Source organism: Carcharodon carcharias, chromosome 8 (assembly GCF_017639515.1).
Source record: "Carcharodon carcharias isolate sCarCar2 chromosome 8, sCarCar2.pri, whole genome shotgun sequence".
NCBI classification, from domain to species: domain Eukaryota; kingdom Metazoa; phylum Chordata; class Chondrichthyes; order Lamniformes; family Lamnidae; genus Carcharodon; species Carcharodon carcharias.
Window position 1 is genome coordinate 24,740,042 of NC_054474.1, and position 19,894 is coordinate 24,759,935.

Below are 19,894 nucleotides of genomic sequence, written 5' to 3' on the forward strand. Positions count from 1 at the left end.
GCTTTTATGTGCCAAGACAATCTGAAGTCTCAAAATTTCCATTGTAGCTAAATGTGAGTTTTGTTCTACTAGGTTAAAGCTAATAAATGTGGTTGCAATGACAGGGCAGTTTCAGAAAATTGCAATAGCTCGCACTATCTTTTTATTCTGTAATTTGTTAGTAGTTTAGGTCATCATAAGATTATCTGAAGTTCATACAGGAATTAGAGACTGGGCTCATATTTTGGTTTACCACATATTCCATCTAAGCAATTGAACAGAATTTTTTATTTCCGTACACTCTATTGCAAAATTTTCTGAAAACTTGTTTGTCAAGCAGAAATAAGCATATGTGTATAGTACCAAATAGATTTTACCTCACAAGCTTTTAAAGCTTATTTTCTCTAAATGGACAGGAAACAGCAGATTTGTCTTTCGGCACAAAGGACACAGCCCAGTCCAGTTTGGAAAGTTCACAGGCAGTAAATCAGCTTCTAAGTGTAGCTTCAGAAGATCAAAGGGAGGAGGAACAACAACCAATGCAAACTAATTGGCAGCAAACTATACATGTTGGACCCAATGAGCCAACTACAGCGCCCACAGTGCAAACAGAGGAACGGGTCCTTCCGGTACAGCTTTGCAATGCAGCATTGACTGGTGAGCATACAGTGGAAGTACAATCTGAAGGTGCCATAAAGGAACCAGAGGTTCTAAACCACCAAACATCAGAAGCTACTAGCAGCACTATCAGTGGCTCCCATGGAGTTAACTGTACAAAACCAGGATCAAGGTCAGTTTCTTTTTCTCAAATAAATGTAATACTTTTCTGAACTTTGTAGCCAACAGTGGTAGAAAATTACATCAAAATAAGATTGATGCATAGTTTTGAGAGGGTACAGTAATTTGCAAAAAAAAAATGCATAAAGTTAGTTTGAAATGTGAAAGCCTTGTTCTTGTTGTTAAAGGAAGCTACTAGAAGGCTTTCAGAAAAACAAACAGAAAGCAAATACTATAACAGGGCATACATTGTACAGTGATGATTCCCTACAAAAAGCATTGAGTGGTATGGCTTTATGACTTGATATTTAAAGACTGGAGTGAGCTATAACCACTGAATAATGTCAGTAATGATAAATTAAAGGTAGCTTATGCTTTCATAAACCTTAGTCCCTAATTTGTCCATCATACATTTATACATGCTAAAACTTCAAAGAATTGTACACATTTTTTGATTTGCTTTCCAGTGATTTGTATTTGTAAATATGTAACATGGTAATGTATAGATTGGAAAGGAAAGTAATTAAAGGTCACTTTGAGCTCTCTTTCTCCTCGCGGCTGATGAGGTGTAAACACAAGCTGGAGTATCAATCTATAATCAACCGTCTGGTTTTTGCACTTCACATTTTAATGCACTTATCACATGTGAACCTAGGCAGTAAGCATTGGGAAGGTAGTCAACTGTCGATAAAACACCCCAGAAGAGCACAATCTCCTGTTGATTTGCTGAACACTTCCATGCTTGCCAAAATAAGTACCTGGGCAAAGATTAAGAAAGACAATATTTTCATGATCCCAAAACACAGACACCATCGTTAAAATGTTTGATCATCCCACTCTATTTTTATCCTCAGAACTTTGAATGGTGTTTCAAGCTAGGCATTCTACTGTTCCTTTTTAAAGGAATTGACAAATGCAGCAATAAATGCTTTTGGTGGGAGTCAATTGGTCAGATGATTGGATGCATCAGTCTTTAAAAACATTCTAACCTATTCTAATTTTGCATTCTGGAGAAGAGATTTACAATTCCCTTATATAATTGGGGTATTAATGTTTGTTGTGATCACTTGGAATAAAATATTTTTATGCGATGAGTGGTTAGGATGTGGAATGCATGGCTAAATAGGGTGGTGGAAAGAGATTCAATAGTAGCTTTCAAAACAGAATTGATAAATATTTAGGGAAAAAATTGCAGGGATATGGGGAAGGAGCCAGGCAGTGGGACTAACTTGATTGCTTTTAGAGCTGGCGCATATTCAAGAAGCTGAATGTTCTCCTTGTGGGCAGTACTATTCTATGATTCTATGAAATTGATTAATTATTATTGCAAATTATCTTCCAAAGTTACAAGTTACAAAGAGGAAATTTTGCAGTGAAAAAGCAATGTATGAACACAAAGTGAAGTAACTGAAACCTCAACTCTGATAGCACAAGATGCTCAGACTTCATCTTGGTCACTTTGTGTAGTGAATAGAGCAATTTTTTTCTCCCCCCCCTCCCACCCACCCACCCTCTACAGAACTGCAGATTTGAACTTTATTCCACCAATTCAAATCACAGGCTAAACTGCACCTATTGGAGTTTTCTTTAATCCCCAAACACCCCACCCCCAACCACACCAACAATAAAACGGAAAGCTTTAGCCATAGAGAGAAAATTTCAAGGATTATCATCAACATCCACTCTAACGTTTTTTGCTGTACACGGCCCAATTAAATCTTTTTGTGCGGATGTGCACGCGTGGTAGCTTAAAGGGTCCAACTTGTGCACAGCCAACGTGGGAGTTTTGGGTTGCTGCGCAGCATTGAGGGAACGTTGATTAACATCACCTTCCCCTCTGTGCTCCATGTGCAGTGCTGCTGTGAAATCAGTGGAATTATTGGGCTCATAAGGATTTAATTTATTCTTTGTTTTATTTTAATGCCTTGGTGTAAATTCCTTTCTACATTATGTCAAAAACAGTTTCATGGCTGCATAACAATAACACGCAAGAATTCATGTAAATGTTAACCAATGCATAAAAAACATACAGAAGCAATTAAACATGTTAGTTTGTCTTAGGGCTGAATTTTACATGCCCCCGGCAGGGGTGTTGTGGGGGCACGTAAAATGGCATGGGCACCTATCCCACCACCTTCTTGCCCACCCCCAAGCTCATGGCCAGCCGCCATATTACAAATGACCATTTAAGGATAATATTGGCTTGTTATCAATCCTATTGACTCTAACAGTGCTTTATTGCCACGGGGCTGTTCGGCGTGTTGTTGGTCGGCTTCATGTTGTTTGCCCCCCCCCCCCAAATATTATTCAGTTCATAATGTCTCGCGAGCAGCATGAATGGGAATGTATTTTACAAAGCATATGTTTTCTTTCTTTCTCCCCTGCAGTATTTCTAGACAAGGTTTACAAGTGCGACAAAGAAACAGAGCCAGAGGACGAACAAAATCTGGCTTAATGACTGGTGCTGCTCGGTCACGACCACGTGTTATCCTGCCAGCAGCCCCATCTAACGCAGGTTCGTGTGGTGAAACAAGAATGTTGTTCATATAACACTTTTTAAGTTGTACTCATTTATTATTTAACAACAACAAGAACTTGTATTAGTTCAAGAACTTGTACCTTTAATGTATAAGAATATCCCAAGTTATCATCAAATAAAATTTGATCCCAAGCCACTTAAGGAGATATTAAGGCAGCTGCCAAAAGTTTGATCAAAGAGTTAGGTTCTAAGGAGAAAAGAGGCAGAAAGATTTAAGAAGGCAATTCCAGAGCTTAGGGCCTTTGCAGCTGAAGGGACAGACATCATTGGGACAAGAATTGAAGGAGCATAGCTGTCCCAGGGGTGGAGGTTGTGGGCGTTCTAGGCTGGAGGAGGTTACAGAAATAGGAAGGGACAAGATGAGAAGTTAGGGCGGGGGGGCAGGGCCCACTCACCAACGCGTAAAATGGTGCGGGATGACGTTGGGCGGAACTCCCGACGTCACCCTGAGTCATTTCCATTTTCAGGTCGGCGGGAGCCTATTGAGGCCATTTAAAAAGCACTTAAAATAATTAATGGACCTGCCCATCCAACCTTAAGGTTGGCTGGCAGGCCAGGAGGCCTAGTGAGCTCAAAAAAAAAACACGAAACCCCATCCACATACGGGATGAGGTTTCATGAGGGTTTTAAAATATTTAATAAAGGTTTCACTAAAAGTGATGGACATGTCACAACTCATGTGACAATGTCACATGGGGAGACATCTCAGGGAAATTTTGTTTTTGTCTATTTAACATTTTAAAATTTGGAACCAATCTCCCTGAGGCAGCACTTAGCCTCAGGGAATCCACCCCCCGCCCGCACAGGGATTGCCTAGTGCTTCCTGGTGGACATCACACTGGCCGGGCCTTAATTGGCCTGTCCACGTAAAATGGCGGCATGCCCCCAATCGGGGGTGCCGATCGGAGGCGTGCCTGCCCGCGCCCCCTCCTGCACTTCGCCCCCAACGGTGGGGGGTGGGGGTGGGGTGGAATTCTTCCCTTTAAGTTTGAGGCATTGCTTAACTGAAAGCCAATGTGGGGCAATCAGCACAGGTGTGTTGGGTGAATGGAACTTGGTGCAAGTAAGGACATGGGTAGCAGAGTTTTAGATCACGTCATGTTTTTGGATGGGGGAAGAAATGAGACTAGGCAGTAATGCGTTTGAATAGTCAAGTTTAGAGATAACAAAGACATTGACTGTTTCAGCAGCAGATGAGCTGAGGCAGGGGCAGAGTCAGGCAATGTTATGGAGGTGGAAATGTGGAGGTTTTGGTGATGACACAAATGTTGGTCAGCAGCTCATCCCGAGGTCAGCTATGAAGTTAAAGTTGCCATGAAGGTACGGCCTCAGATAGTTCCAGGGAGTGAGATGAAGTCAGTGGCACTGGAGTGGAGTTTGTCGCAGGAACTGAATACAATGGCTTCAGTCTTTCTATCATTTAGTTGGAGAAAATTCTGTTCATTGAGTGCTGGATGTCAGACAAATAGTTGGACAATGTAGAGACAGTGAAGGTCGATTGAGGTAGTGGTGGTGAGGTAGAGATGGGGTCATCACTGTATGTTGGAGCCTGCTGCTGTGTTTTCAGAAGATGTTGCTGAGGCATAGTGTGTATATGAGTAAACGGATTTGGCCAAGGCTAGATCCTTGAGGGACACCAGAGCTAATAAAGTTACATTCATATACCAGCATAAGCTCAATGTGTTTTCTTAAGAGTCAAATTTTAAACCCGCAACCAAAGTAATACATCTTAGTGATAATAGTAAGTAAATTGTCTTCTAGGGAACCTTCCATGTTAAAATGTGCGCAGGGTGTCAAAGTATCCCTCTTTCCCGTTTCACAAAGAGGATGATTATTACTGGGAGAGACAAAGAAGAATAAACCACCAGATGAAATAAGTGAGATAATTCCCTGCAAGAATTTGTGATTTAGGGAGGTGTGGACTACTTTATATTAATTCACTAACAGTTTGTAGTTTTTTTTTGTCTGTGAATCTAAAGTGATAAGTCCCACAACCCTCTGCTCTTTCCCTATAGATTGGCAAATGTTTCCTTGACAAGTGTATATCTAATTCCCTTTTTCAAAATTGAATGTGCTTCCACCAATCTTTTAGACAGTGCATGCTGGACCAAACTATCTGTCTAAAAACAATTTTTCAATCTTGCCCCAGTTTTTTTCCAATTATCTGAGATCTGCGTCCTCTGGTTACTGGCAATCCTGCCAGTGGAGACTGTTACTTCTTATTTACCAGTTTCAAACCTTTCTTCAATCTCCCAATTTCCTTCTGTGCTCAAGAAGGACAGTTTCTCTAGCGTCTCCCCTGGTACTGTCTTGGTAAATCTCCTCTAAACCGTCTCCAAGGTCTTGATAATTTTCCTAAATTATACCACTCAGAAATTGACGCATGAGAGGCCCAGTTTACGCTATTCTGATATATTTTGGTTTTTGTAGCTCCACAGTCTGGGGTCACCTATATTCGAGTGGTCACAATGCCCATCAATCAAGCAGACGCAATAGACTCCTCTGCGTCTTCAACAAACAACAAAGCCACAGGTATTTGAGCAGTTGGTATGAAATATTTAGCATTTTATTTTCCAGTAACTTGCTAGCATAAAAGCTCTCAGTGCTGCTCCTGGCCCTCCTGCACTCTTCATTGAACCAGGGTTGACCCCCTTGCTTGATGGTAATGGTAGAGTGGGGGATATGCCTGGTCATGAGGTTGCAGATTGTGTTCGAGTACAATTCTGCTGCTGGAACAGCACCAGATATACCTAAAAATGAGATGTCAACTTGGTGAAGCTATAACACAAGACTACTTGCATGCCAAACAGCATAAGCAGCAAGCAATAGACAGAGCTGAGTGATTCCACAACCAACAGATCAAATCTAAGCTCTGCAGTCCTGCCACAGCCAGTCGTGAATGGTGGTGCACAATTAAACAACTCACTGGAGGAGGAGGCGAGTCCACAAATATCCCCACCCTCAATGATGGGGAAACCCAGCACATCAGTGCCAAAGATAAGGTTGAAGCATTTGCAACAATCTTCAATTAGAAATGCAGAATGGTTGATCTATCTCTGCCTCCTCTGGAGGCCCCCAGCATCATAGATGCCAGTCTTCAGCCAATTTGATTCACTCCACATAATATCAAGAAACTGCTGAAGGTACTGAATACTGCAAAGGCTTTGGGCCCTGACAATATTCTGGCAATATACTGAAGACTTGTGCTACAGAACATGCCACGCCCTGAGCCAAGCTGTTCTAATATAGCTACAACACTGGCATCTATCTGGCAATGTGGAAAATTGCCCAGGTATGTCCTGTACACAAAAAGCAAGACAAATTCAACCCGACCAATTACCGTCCTATCAGCCTACTCTCCATCATCAGTAAAGTGATGGAAGGGATCATCAACCATGCTATCAAGCAACGTTTGCTTAGCAATAACCTTCTCACTGAAGCTCAGTTTGGGTTCTGCCAGGGCCACTCAGCTCCTAACCCCATTACAGCCTTGGTTCAAACATGACAAAAGAGCTGAACTCCCGAGGTGAGGAATGACTGCCCTCGATATCAGGGCCACATTTGACTGAGTGTGAAATCAAGGAGTCCTAGCAAAACTGGAGTCAATGGGCATCGGGGGGAAACTCTTCACTGGTTGGAGTCATACCTAGCACAAAGAAAGATGGTTGTGGTTATTAGAGGTCAGCCATCTCAGTTCCAGGACATCACTGCAGGATTTCATCAGGCTAGTGTCCGAGGCCCAAGCACCTTCAGCTGCTTCATCAGTGACCTTCCTTCCATCTTAAGGTCAGAAGTGGGGATGTTTACTGATGATTGCAAAATGTTCAGCACTATTCACGACTACACAGACACTGAAGCAGTCCATGTTCAAATGCAGCAAGACCTAGACAATGTCCTGGTTAGGCTGACTCCATAAAGCCTGTCCACCACCTACAAGGCACAATTTAGGAGTGTGATAAAATACTCTCCACTTGCCTAGATGAGTGCAGCTCCAACAACACTCAAGAAGCTTGACACCTTCCAAGACAAAGCAGCCTGCTTGATAGACACCCCATCCACAAACATGCACTCCCTCCACCACCGATGCACAGTGGCAGCAGTGTCTACCATCTACAAGATGCACTACAGGAACTCGCCAAGGCTCCTCAAACAGCACCTTCCAAATTTCCGACCACTACCATCTAGAAGGGCAAGGGCAGCAGATATATGGGAATGCCACCACTTGGAAGTTCCCCTCCAAGCCACTCACCATCCTGACTTGGAAATATGACACTGTTCCTTCACTGTTGTTGGATCAAAATCCTGGAACTCCCTCTCTAACAGCACTGTGGGTGTACCTACACCACATGGACTCCAGTGGTTCAAGAAAACAGCTCACCACCACCTCAAGGGCAATCAGAGGTGTAAATAAAAACGTAGCCTGCAATGCCCCATCTGATGTGTTGTTCAGCCTCAGTGAATCCCCTGAACTGAACTGGACCAATGCTGACTCCTGTCCTGACCTGTGATTGGCTGTTGCAACTTTAACTTCAAAGGGGTAAGCCCTCTAACCTTTGAAAAGCATAAACACTTTACTTCTTTAAACTTTTCGGACCTTTATGAATAGCCCCTGACATGGCCCTCGCCTGCCTTAAACTGGCCTGATTCAGACAGTTGCTGCTTGCTGGTCACCCCATGGGACATTCTAAGGGCAGAATTTTGCCTTTGGCGAGCAGGGGGCGGGGCCCACTTGCCATTGCGTAAAATGACGTGGGGCAGAACCCCTGACGTTATCCCTCCCCAATTAAATGTTCAGGAAGGCGGGCCCGCAGCAAAATCAGCTGCGGGCCCGCCGACCTGTCAATGGCCAATTGAGGCCATTGACAGAATCATTTAAACAATTAAAGGACCTGCCCATTCAACGTCCAACCTTAAGGTTGGCAGGCAGGCCAGGAGCCCCGACGGCAAATAGAGAAAACATGAAACCTCATCCACCAACGGAATGAGGTTTCATGCAGAGTGTTAAAAATTTTAATAAAGTTAATCAGTAAATTATGAACATGTCCCATCTCATGTGACATTGTCACATGAGGGGGACATGTTAGGGATTTTTTTTTTCTCTATTTTTAATGTTGTTCAAAGTGTCAGCGATCTCCCTGAGGCTGCACTTAGCCTCAGGGAGATGTGCGCTCTTTCGTGCGCATGCGCGAAAGAGCGCACTCTCGCTTTTATGGAATTCCCCCCCTGCCCACACAGGAATTGCATTGCGCTTCCCACTGGATGTCACGCTGGGCGGCCTTAATTGACCTGCCCACATAAAATGGCGGTGCAGCCCTATTCACTGGCGGGGATCGGCTCCCCACCCGCTGGAGATTGGGTCGGGCCCACCCGCCCGACAGACAGAAAATTCTGCCCAAAGAGTTTGCAGTGACAGGCTTTTAACAAGGCCTAAACTACTTTAATTGGCCTGTTAAGAAGTGTAGGCAAATTTGGAGGCCCATGATCCCTCCGCCCTCACAAATATTGCTGAAGCTGGAAACAGCGGCGGGATGTACAGCCATATGGCGTCGGTGCCGTCTTTTCCAGCTGCCAGCCCCCAATCCAGCCTAAATCAGGCTGCAAATATCTGGCCCCTTGTGTCTCAAGATTGAGTGCTACACATTCTTTTACACGTTACATTGCCTGCTCTGTTCTACTTGTATTCATTGCATTTCTTGTTTTTTAAGCATTAGAACATATTCCACCCATTACGTTTGAGACTGCAAGTCAAACGCTGAATGTTTTCATATTACTGGAATCCATTCATCAAATTGTAGTCCTAAAACTCATTTATTGCCATGTATAAATTTTTCTGCGAGGTTACTATTTTGTTTGTTGCTGATTGAAATGTAAAATGGGAAGGATGAAAATCTGTATTGTTTAATGCTTAAATTTGCTATCATCTTTGTAAGTGGAACCTAAGTAATTGAACAGGAAGACAAAATAATATCCATTTAAAATTTGGGTAACTCTTAAACTTTTTCCAAGAATTCTTTTGAAGATTGTTACATAGTTGGGGTAGTAAAGTGGTAAAGACTAAGTCAGCAGCACATTGTATCATAGAGCTGAGTTTTATGTTGATCGGGTGGATGTGCGCCCGACTTGATCGGGTGTGAAATTGTGCAAGATGACGTCGGGTGAACATCCCGATGTCATCGTGCACTCGTGATGTTTTGCCCAGGTGCACTCAAAAGTCTGAAGCGGCCTGCTGACAAGAGGGCAATTAAGCACACTAACGGCACAATTGCCTGCTATTTGTCGTCGCCCATCCAGCTTTACGGGGCGAATCGGCCAGGCATCTTTTACATTTTTCATGAAACCTTATCCAAGGGCGGGATGAGGTTTCCGTAATAAAATAAAAATTGTTGGACAGCATTTTTATCATCTCTATTTTCAGGTGCTTGATTGTGATGCCCGGACATTTTTTTTTTCTTTTTTTAAAACTTTATGGGAACATTTTCAGGTCTGCAACTCCAATGAGGCAGCTCTCTGCCTTCATGGAGCTTTCTCTCAGCACCCGCTCACCCCCGCGTTGACATCATCGCCCACCCTCCTCCCGTCCCCATCCCATCAGCACTGAGCTTTTCAGTGCGTGCTTCACGTTGGCTGGCCGTTAATTGGCCAGCCAGCATGAAATCGCAGTTGGGGGCTGATCACGGTCAGCAGTCCATTTCCTAGCCGATCCCAGACCTGCCAATCACACCCACCCACCGAACTAAACATTCAGGCCATAGAGTATAACATGTGTCGTGCTCAGTTGAAACATACAGACATTGGCTATTACGGACTGTAAGATCATACTTTGTGAAAGCGGCCACAAGACCTGTTAAGGTGGCTGCAACTTTACATGTGACTATAGGCATTCAAACTGTGGACAGTATTCAATTTTGTGGCCAATATTTATTTAAACGTGGACCTGAGCAAGGGTACTTTGCAGCCACCTGCAAAGTTTGAACATCTCATCGTTTAAGGCTTAACCAGTGTTTGAGAAATATGGGATCTCTAGACAGTTGACCTCTGATTGCCGTATTAAACCAAGGAGAATATTTGAGCTCAAGTTGGGGCAGAGATGAGAGTGAATGAGCATTTTCAACTGCTATTGTATCGTGGTGGTCTGGACCCCAGAAGTGTTAACCATGCAGAACTGTGACTGAAACTAACTTTCAGGGACTGCAGTTTAAAATATCCTGAACTAAGCAAATCTGGGGGAAAAACACAACAGAACCATCAAAACTGAAGTCTTCTAATGCAGCCCAAGTACTGTACTTGTTCCAGTTTCCACCTGAGAACCAATCTCCTTGCCATTTGTCTACAAGATACTTTGCCGCTCACGAGGAACCTTTGTTTCTAAAAGACCTTCACTCCAACTAAGAATCAACTCAACTAAGAAGACACCAGGCCTGCATAGACATAGAAACTGAATTATAAATTCCATTTTTATACTTCATCTGTATGTAATCTTTATGTGTGATAGTGTGAATGAGATGAGTGATTGAGACGTTGCATTTCAAACATCTGGGGCAAGCATGTGATAGAAAATAAACTTTTTTATTTTTAAAATCACCAAAATGTCTGCTGCTGGAATTTATTCTAAATTAGGAAGAATCGCTCTGAGGGTAAGGAAATGCATACCTTACATACAAACATCCTGATTACAGACTGGAAGGGACCACACAAATTCTGTCTGTATGCCATAGGATTGGGATGAAAAATTACATTTAAACCAACTGTCAGTGCTTCCTACGTGCCAGTTATGCAGAGACCTTGGAGTTTGTTGTCTACATGTTGTGCCATGAGAAATGGTTGTATGCTTGGGAACCATCAAAAGATAACCTTATATAAAAAAAAATCTTACTGACTCTGATAGGAGGATGCTAAAAACTGTTGTTCCTTTTTAGCTAGAGGTTCCTCTGCAAAGAGCTTGATGAGTTCCCCTCCTCCATCAGGTCTGAAACCTAGCACCTTAAAGCAACTGGGGCATTCTGTTTTACACCCGAATTATGAAGATGGAGAAGAGCAGGCAAGTTTGCACATTTGCCAAAATGGGTGATTTTAATTTTTATGATATCAATGTGACTTGGATAAACATATCAGTTAAGGAAATTTATCATTTTAATTAAAAACTCCTGAATGATTGCTGATTTTAATTCAACTCAATTAAATTGACAGACGGGAGGGAGGTGGAAAGGGTGTGTGGATGTACCGCATTCCTGATGCGATTCCAGTGAATGGCAGTTTTATTTATCAGGAAACTTGTTTGGGAGGGCAGCCTGCCTCAGGAAGGCAGAGCCTCCTACGATTTCAAATGTTCGGGCAGAATAACGTCTTCAGTGTTACAATGCAATTTTAACTGTCATCCATCCACAATTAGCCATAGTTCACGACGGGCCGTAGGCAGTTCTTTTTGTTCGCTGCAGGTTTGTGTGCCACTGTCATTTCTCTGTCTGTTCTCTATCTCTGATCTGCCTGTTCTTTCCTGATAGAAGGTTTCACCTTCTATTGTCGCCAACGTCAAATTCTCACCCCACTTATTCCAGTGGTCATACTTTCTCAATTTCTACTTCTTCACTCCAGATTTTAACTGCAGAAATCCTAACAAGTCACCAAACCTGGCAGCAGAATAGCTAGAAGACTCTCTGGTAAACTTTCTTTGTAAGGATTCTTAATGGGTTCAGAAAAGTAGGAATGGTTTTCTGGACTCCACCAGGAATCCTTAGGTGTTTCTGGTCCTGGCACCCTCCCTCCCAGCCACCTCCCATTGCCTACCAACCATATGCTAATGGCAGCATTTTCCTAAGGACCAATTTTCCACTCCCATCCTGAGCTATGACATAATTCCAACTGGCTTCAGAGAGTAGACAGTGCACCAGTATTTAGGTAAGACCCCATGTTAAAGTAGTGTCAATCTTTAATTAAAGTTTTTATTGCTTCATCCTGAAATTATTATTACAGATCAGCTCTGATTCAATAGCCCACTGGTACTTAATGGAATTAAACTCTCCTGCTTAACAAGCAAAGGCTAAGGATTATCTTTACTACAATATAAAGATAAATTAATAATCATCTAGCATTAGTAAACTTCAGAAAAATCTGATGAATGCTTCCACCAAGGGTATTAAAGAATTGGAATGAAGGCAGGTAAATGTAGCCAAGAGAAATGAAGATTAGTCTTGATCTGATTGAGCCTGTTCCGTCATTTTAAGGGGCTATTGCTGTTCCTATGTTCAGAATTAAATTCTTGTTCTGATCATTAGACAGGTGGTGCAGCACTGTGGAGCTGTAAGTCCACCAAAAAAATTTGTATGTTTCATTATCATAGCAGCAATACTGGCAGGTTGCCTAAGAAATTATGAACAGTGAGAACAGCTGACTTAAAATGTGAGACAAGGCACTTTCAATTTGGGGGTTCAGCATCCTGCTGCAAGAGCTTAAAGTAACCTGTTTGGAACTTTGCCATGATAAAGGATAGCTGTGTTTTTCATTTTTGTTATAGACAGGATTAAATGTTGCCACGGAGAATGGATCACCTCAAACCAGTGCAGCTCCAGTCAAATCTGTGTGCCTGACTCTTCCGAAAACAAACAAAGCAAGTGCCTTTGTAAGTACCTTATGGACAATGAAAGAAGATTAGAGTTTTGTTTTCGCTGTTTAACTAGTGTCACTGTTTCCTTAATAAGAGCATCCATCATCCTCCAAAGTATGGTTCTTTCATCATCGGCGGAGAAGAAAAGAGTTGACCTTTCGAGTCCTCATGACCCTTCAACAGAACTGGGTGAATCCAAGGAGAGGGGTGAAATATAAGTTGGTTTAAGGTGGTGGGGGGGGGAGAGAAGTGGAGAGGGGTGGTGTGGTTGTAGGGACAAACAAGCAGTGATAGAAGCAAAAATAAAAACAAAAAAACTGCGGATGCTGGAAATCCAAAACAAAAACAGAATTACCTGGAAAAACTCAGCAGGTCTGGCAGCATTGGCGGCGAAGAAAAGAGTTGACCTTTCGAGTCCTCATGACCCTTCAACAGAACTGAGTAGTTCAACAGTTTTGTTGAAGGGTCATGAGGACTCGAAACGTCAACTCTTTTCTTCTCCGCTGATGCTGCCAGACCTGCTGAGTGATAGAAGCAGATCATCAAAAGATGTCACAGACAACAGAACAAAAGAACACATAGATGTTGAAGTTGGTGATATTATCTAAACGAATGTGCTAATTAAGAATGGATGGTAGGGCACTCAAGGTATAGCTCTAGTGGGGTTGGGGGGAGCATAAAAGATTTAAAAATATTTAAAAATAATGGAAATAGGTGGGAAAAGAAAAATCTATATAATTTATTGGAAGAAACAAAAGGAAGGGGGAAGAAACAGAAAGGGGGTGGGGATGGAGGAGGGAGTTCAAGACCTAAAGTTGTTGAATTCAATATTCAGTCCGGAAGGCTGTAAAGTGCCTAGTCGGAAGATGAGGTGTTGTTCCTCCAGTTTGCGTTGGGCTTCACTGGAACAATGCAGCAAGCCAAGGACAGACATGTGGGCAAGAGAGCAGGGTGGAGTATTAAAATGGCAAGCGACAGGGAGGTTTGGGTCATTCTTGCGGACAGACCGCAGGTGTTCTGCAAAGCGGTCGCCCAGTTTACGTTTGGTCTCTCCAATGTAGAGGAGACCACATCGGGAGCAACGAATGCAGTAGATTAAGTTGGGGGAAATGCAAGTGAAATGTGTGCTTCACTTGAAAAGAGTGTTTGGGCCCTTGGACGGTGAGGAGAGAGGAAGTGAAGCTCCTCGACTACAGCTGCTCACACCCCGCTTCCTGTAAGGACTCCATCCCATTCTCTCAGTTCCTTCGCCTTCGTCGTATCTGTTCCGATGATGCTACCTTCAAAAACAGTTCCTCTGACATGTCCTCCTTCTTCCTTAACCGAGGTTTTCCACCCTTGGTCGTTGACAGGGCCCTCAACCGTGTCCGGCCCATCTCCCGCGCATCCGCCCTCACACCTTCTCCTCCCTCCCAGAAACATGATCGGGTCCCCCTTGTCCTCACTTATCACCCCACCAGCCTCTGCATTCAAAGGATCATCCTCCGCCATTTCCGCCAACTCCAGCATGATGCCACCACCAAACACATCTTCCCTTCACCCCCCCGTCGGCATTCCGTAGGGATCGTTCCCTCCGGGACACCCTGGTCCACTCCTCCATCACCCCCTACACCTCAACCCCCACCTATGGCACCACCCATGCCCAAGCAAAAGATGTAACACCTGCACCTTCACTTCCTCTCTCCTCACCGTCCAAGGGCCCAAACACTTTTTTCAAGTGAAGCAGCATTTCACTTGCATTTCCCCCAACTTAGTCTACTGCTTTTGTTGCTCCCGATGTGGTCTCCTCTACGTTGGAGAGACCAAACGTAAACTGGGTGACCGCTTTGCAGAACACCTGCGGTCTGTCCGCAAGAATGACCCAAACCTCCCTGTTGCTTGCCATTTTAACACTCCACCCTGCTCTCTTGCCCACATGTCTGTCCTTGGCTTGCTGCATTGTTCCAGTGAAGCCCAACTGGAGGAACAACACCTCATCTTCCGACTAGGCACTTTACAGCCTTCCGGACTGAATATTGGATTCAACAACTTTAGGTCTTGAGCTCCCTCCTCCATCCCCACCCCCTTTCTGTTTCTTCCCCCTTCCTTTTGTTTTTTCCAATAAATTATATAGATTTTTCTTTTCCCACCTATTTCCATTATTTTTAAATCTTTTATGCTCCCCCACCCCCACTAGAGCTATACCTTGAGTGCCCTACCATCCATTCTTAATTAGCACATTCGTTTAGATAATATCACCAACTTCAACACCTATGTGTTCTTTTGTTCTGTTGTCTGTGACATCTTTTGATGATCTGCTTCTATCACTGCTTGTTTGTCCCTACAACCACACCACCCCCCACCCCTCCACTTCTCTCCCCCCACCCCCCCCACACCTTAAATCAGCTTATATTTCACCCCTTCCTTGGATTCACCTAGTTCTGTTGAAGGGTCATGAGGACTCGAAACGTCAACTCTTTTCTTCTCCGCCGATGCTGCCAGACCTGCTGAGTTTTTCCAGGTAATTCTGTTTTTGTTTTGGATTTCCAGCATCCGCAGTTTTTTTGTTTTTGTCTATGATTCTTTCATCATTTGTTATTTTGCAGCCTTATTTTAAAAAAGGGATCCCACCCATTTGACAGATTTGACTTCCAGTTGAGCCCCAGGTAAAGAGCCAGAAGCTGAGGCCAGGAGGAATGTTAGGGTCAATCTCTGACCTGAGGCGGATTTGGTCTGATCCCAGGGAAGGGCTTCAGTTTATCGGGAAAGCACTCCTGCTCCACAAGCAAATACACTTTCCTTCTTCCCAAATCTTTCTTAGACCCCCTTAAACTGAGGAGTTTCCTAGAAAGGTTGGCTGGCCAGGGTTAAATTTGCAAAGCAAGTTAAATCTGAGGCTACCAGCCTCATAAAAATATTAAAATTTCCAACCAGTCTTCAAGAAGTGGGTTGGTTGCCTTCCTTCTGTCCCACCTATGTTTAACCTGGAAATGGGCGAGTTGGAATTGACATTTTAAAATTTTAACATCTGTGCCCCCGATTGGGTCCACCCCGCCATTTTATGTGAGCAGGCCAATTAAGGCCCGCCCAGCGTGACATGCACCCGGAAGTGCTGTGCACTTCCTGTGCGGTGGGGGGTGGGGGGGTGGATTCCCTGAATCGGGGCCTGCGCTCTTTCGCGCATGTGTGCGAAAGAGCGCAGAAATCTCCCTGAGGCACAGCGGTGCTTCGGAGATTAGTTTAAGGTTTAAAAATTTAAATAAAGAAAAGAAAATATTGTAAGACATGCCCCCTCATGTGACAGCATCACATGAGCTGGAACATATCAAGAAACATTCATAAAAAATTTATTTAATTTATAAACCCTTCATGAAACCTCATCCCACCCATAGATGAGGTTCCATGAAAAATTCAAAGGCCGCCTGGGCTCTTCGCCTGCCCGCCAATCTTAAGGTTGGACAGGCAGCTCAGTTTATTACTTCAATTGATATTTAAATGGTCTTAATAGGCCTTTGACAGTTCAGCGGGTGCGCAGCCGACTCGGCTGCACGCCCACTGAACTGAAAATCTAAATGACGCGCGATGATGTCAGGACGCACTCCTGACGTCACCCCGCATCATTTTACGCCTCGGCGAGTGGGCCCTGCCCACCCTTGCCAAGCCGAAAATTCTGGCCACTATTTTTGATGTGTTTAAATTAATCTCTCTGTCTCTGCTGAGTAGAATAATAATAATTTTTTTTAGGAAAGTCAGGGATGAGGTAAGTAATCAAAAGGTGAACTTTGCTCCTCCCTGTGGGAAAGTACTCATCTATTCAGCAACTCCACTTGATGGCACAGCTGGCATCAGTAGTATACCATGTAAAAGAAACCAAGTACCTACTGTATATGGCGGAGTACCTAGGGTTCCAACGGTGGCATGCTTCTTCATACCTTGTACTGCGCTTATTTTATGACCCATGAGCTTGTGGATTCTCTTCCCTCAAAGTAATTCTGAGTATATTATATGACTCCTTATGAAGCCTTCTGTATTTAAATTTCTAGTTGTGGCATGTTGCACTGATAGTCTGCTTAATGTAAGTTTTGATGTGTTCTTAAGGACCTAGGTTTGGCAACTTGCAGAGGTAAAGGACGATGTAAAAATCCCAAATGTTCTTATGTCTACATGAACCGGTACAAACCAGGAATCTGTCCAAAGTGTGGCTATGACTTCACAAGAGACAAACAGGATATAAAGCCATCAAAACCTGTTGTGAGTACTATTTCTAAGACATATAGTTTACAGTAGCAAGGTTCATAAAGGAAAAGGAGGCTATTGAGCCCATGAGCTTGTTTGATCATTCACTGAGATCATGTATGACCTGCTACTTAACTGCATAAACCCACCTTTGCTCTAGAACCTGCTGCGCTACACAGATCTTGTCCGGCCTGAGTCAGAAGGTCGGGTAAGATAGGAGTGGCTGGATTTCAAGGTAAGTAATTACAAGCGGAGTGGCAATCCAACTCAGTCGCCACTCCACCGGAAGTTACGGCACATCACGATCACTGTTTGACAAATGTTCACACACTGTTAACTATATTTGGCGTATTACTAAATCTAATAAAGCATGCCCTCTTGTTGGTTTTAAAATATAATGCTGCAGTAAACTATCCCAGATGCACTCGAGAAATTCATTACCGTTCTGACATATGCTAGTCTGATTGGCCCAATCTATATGAAAGTTAAAATCCCCCATTAAAGCCACTCTGCTACATGATTGTGTAAACTCAACATTTATGCAATATATCACTTCACAGCTGCTCCCCAAAGGGCCTATACATATCTCCCAAATCGTTTCTATTTCTTAATTTTACCCATAAAGTTTTCACTGCTGGCTTATCTCTCATTATATCTGCTCTTACCATTAGGTGATTTCATCTCTAAGGCTACTTTTCCCCCTCTGCCATTTTCCTTAAAAACTGGCATTTTTAGTTCCCAGCCATGACCAGTAACAACCAGCTTTTGGTAACAGCTTCGATACAGCTTCGTTGCTGGGCCATCTCAGAAACACTTAAAAATCCTCCACATTGCTATGGCTCTGTTACAAATGGGACAGACCAGGTAAGGCTGACAGATTTCCTTCTCTAAAGGACAATCGTGAACCAGATGGGTTTTTCCCAACAAACAGGTAGTTTCGTGGTTATCATTACTGATACTAGCTTTTGAATTCCAGATTTATTTAATTAATTGAATTTAAATTTCCCAGCTACCATTGTGCGATTTGAACTGTTACCGAAATCTGATCTTGCATGGACTGCAGCAGTTTGAGGCACTTCTAAAGGGCAATCAGGGATTGTTATGAAATGTTGGCCTTGCTAGCGACACCTACATCCCATAACTGAACAGGGTGGGGGGAGGGGGGGGAAGTGGGGGGGGGGGGGGGGGGGGGGGGGGGGGGGGGGATGCACAACAAAAGAGAAGTATTTTAGCACAGATTATTCATTCAAACCTCTGAATTACTAGCCCTTGTATCCTAAATCTGTCCTCACTATGTGGTTAAGAGCGATAATTACCACTTATGCAATTACTAGCTGCCTTTAAGATATTGATTAATTTTTTTTTTAAATTGTTGATCTGGTGTGACTAATGAGCACACATTAATTGTTCTTTATTATGCCTCAAACCACATTGTCACAATATCATTGTTGATGGTATTGTTCTGAACTTGAGTGGTGTGTTACTTGAAGGCGAACTTGATGCAGTTTCTATGTGCCTGCTGCCCTTGTTCTTTGAGGCCACAGGTTCAGGAGGTGCTGTTGAAGAAACCCTGGCAAGTTGCTGCAGTGCGGTATGTAGATGGTACACATTGTAGCTGTGGCTCATCAGTGGTGCAGAGAGTGAATGTTTAAGGTGGGGTAGGTGAGGTCACATTGGGTTGCTTTGTTCTGGATTATTATGGTGGTGTACCTGTTTCTGTCATCTTGGGTACAATTTTACCTCCACCCATCTGGCAAAACCCAAGCGGGTAATCATTGAAAATTGCCTCGGTTACTTACCCACCTAAAAGTTAGCAGGATCCTACCATCCACAAAGTTGACCTGTCCTGAGCAGGTGGCAAGTTCACCTGCCCAAAGCCATTGGGGTCCTTTACATTGTCCCATTCATTTAATTGGGACACGACTGCAGTTTTGTCTTGTCTTGAAACAGAAAGCCCCTGGTGCTCTCCTGCCAAGTGAACCTAGGACAGAAAAGGCCATAAAAGGTTAGGTTTTTTCCCCCACTTTAAAAGGCCAAGGGGAAGATGAGAAAGAGCGTGTATTCACAGTTAATTGAAAAGTATCAAACTTCTTACAGCTTGATATGACACTGATTTGTAGGATGATGTGTCCATTGAGATGAAGAAAGAGCTAGGAAATAAAATTGAAAGATGTTCAAGATATTGCACACAGCTTTTGTTTGCTCTTTGTTTGGTTTATATATTTTTAAAAATATATAGTTTTACATTTTGATTTCAGATAAATAGTGCACTTTCGTTGGGTCTGCTAAATCCAGAGGAAGGGCTAACTCAAGCCTCGAAAGATTTACAGCGCCAAACTACATTACTGCTGCTCAGGAGGACAGTTCAGATCCCTGAGAATGAGGCTGAACTTCATGAAATTTTTAGTCTAATTCAGGAAATGAACAGCTCACGGTTGATATTGTCGACAGTAAACGAGACCATAACACTTGAACAAAATTCATGGCCTAATTACTTTGAATCTTCAGCTACCATCTGTGGCCTGTGTGACAGCCAGTTGTTCAAGGGTGGCCACAAGTAAGGATCTTTTTACTACTTCAGTGTTGTTATTTATTGGTTTTAAGTGTTGTTAAACAGAGCAGCAACTGGCATGCCTTGAAATTTTGAAGCAAATATTTGTATCTGCTAATGCTCTCTTGCCATACTACTGGGGGGAATTGAGCAGAAACCAGTTGCTTCCCTACAAGGATCAACAATCACTCCTGTGAAATTGTATAAAATACTTTAGATTTTAAGTTTTTCA

The 19,894-nt window shown here is 43.2% G+C and overlaps 1 protein-coding gene across 3 annotated transcripts in view; it reads left to right on the forward strand.

Annotated features, from left to right (window-relative positions):
* Window positions 1-19,894, forward strand: part of hmgxb3 (HMG box domain containing 3) — a 94,379-nt gene that overhangs the window by 42,079 nt on the left and 32,406 nt on the right. For all 3 annotated transcript variants that reach the window (XM_041194113.1, XM_041194114.1, XM_041194115.1), the window contains exons 8-14: window positions 396-769; window positions 3,144-3,271; window positions 5,726-5,827; window positions 11,212-11,333; window positions 12,807-12,911; window positions 16,974-17,126; window positions 19,370-19,668. In XM_041194113.1, the coding sequence (XP_041050047.1) occupies window positions 396-769; window positions 3,144-3,271; window positions 5,726-5,827; window positions 11,212-11,333; window positions 12,807-12,911; window positions 16,974-17,126; window positions 19,370-19,668 (1,283 nt within the window). The remainder of the gene's footprint in view (window positions 1-395; window positions 770-3,143; window positions 3,272-5,725; window positions 5,828-11,211; window positions 11,334-12,806; window positions 12,912-16,973; window positions 17,127-19,369; window positions 19,669-19,894) is intronic.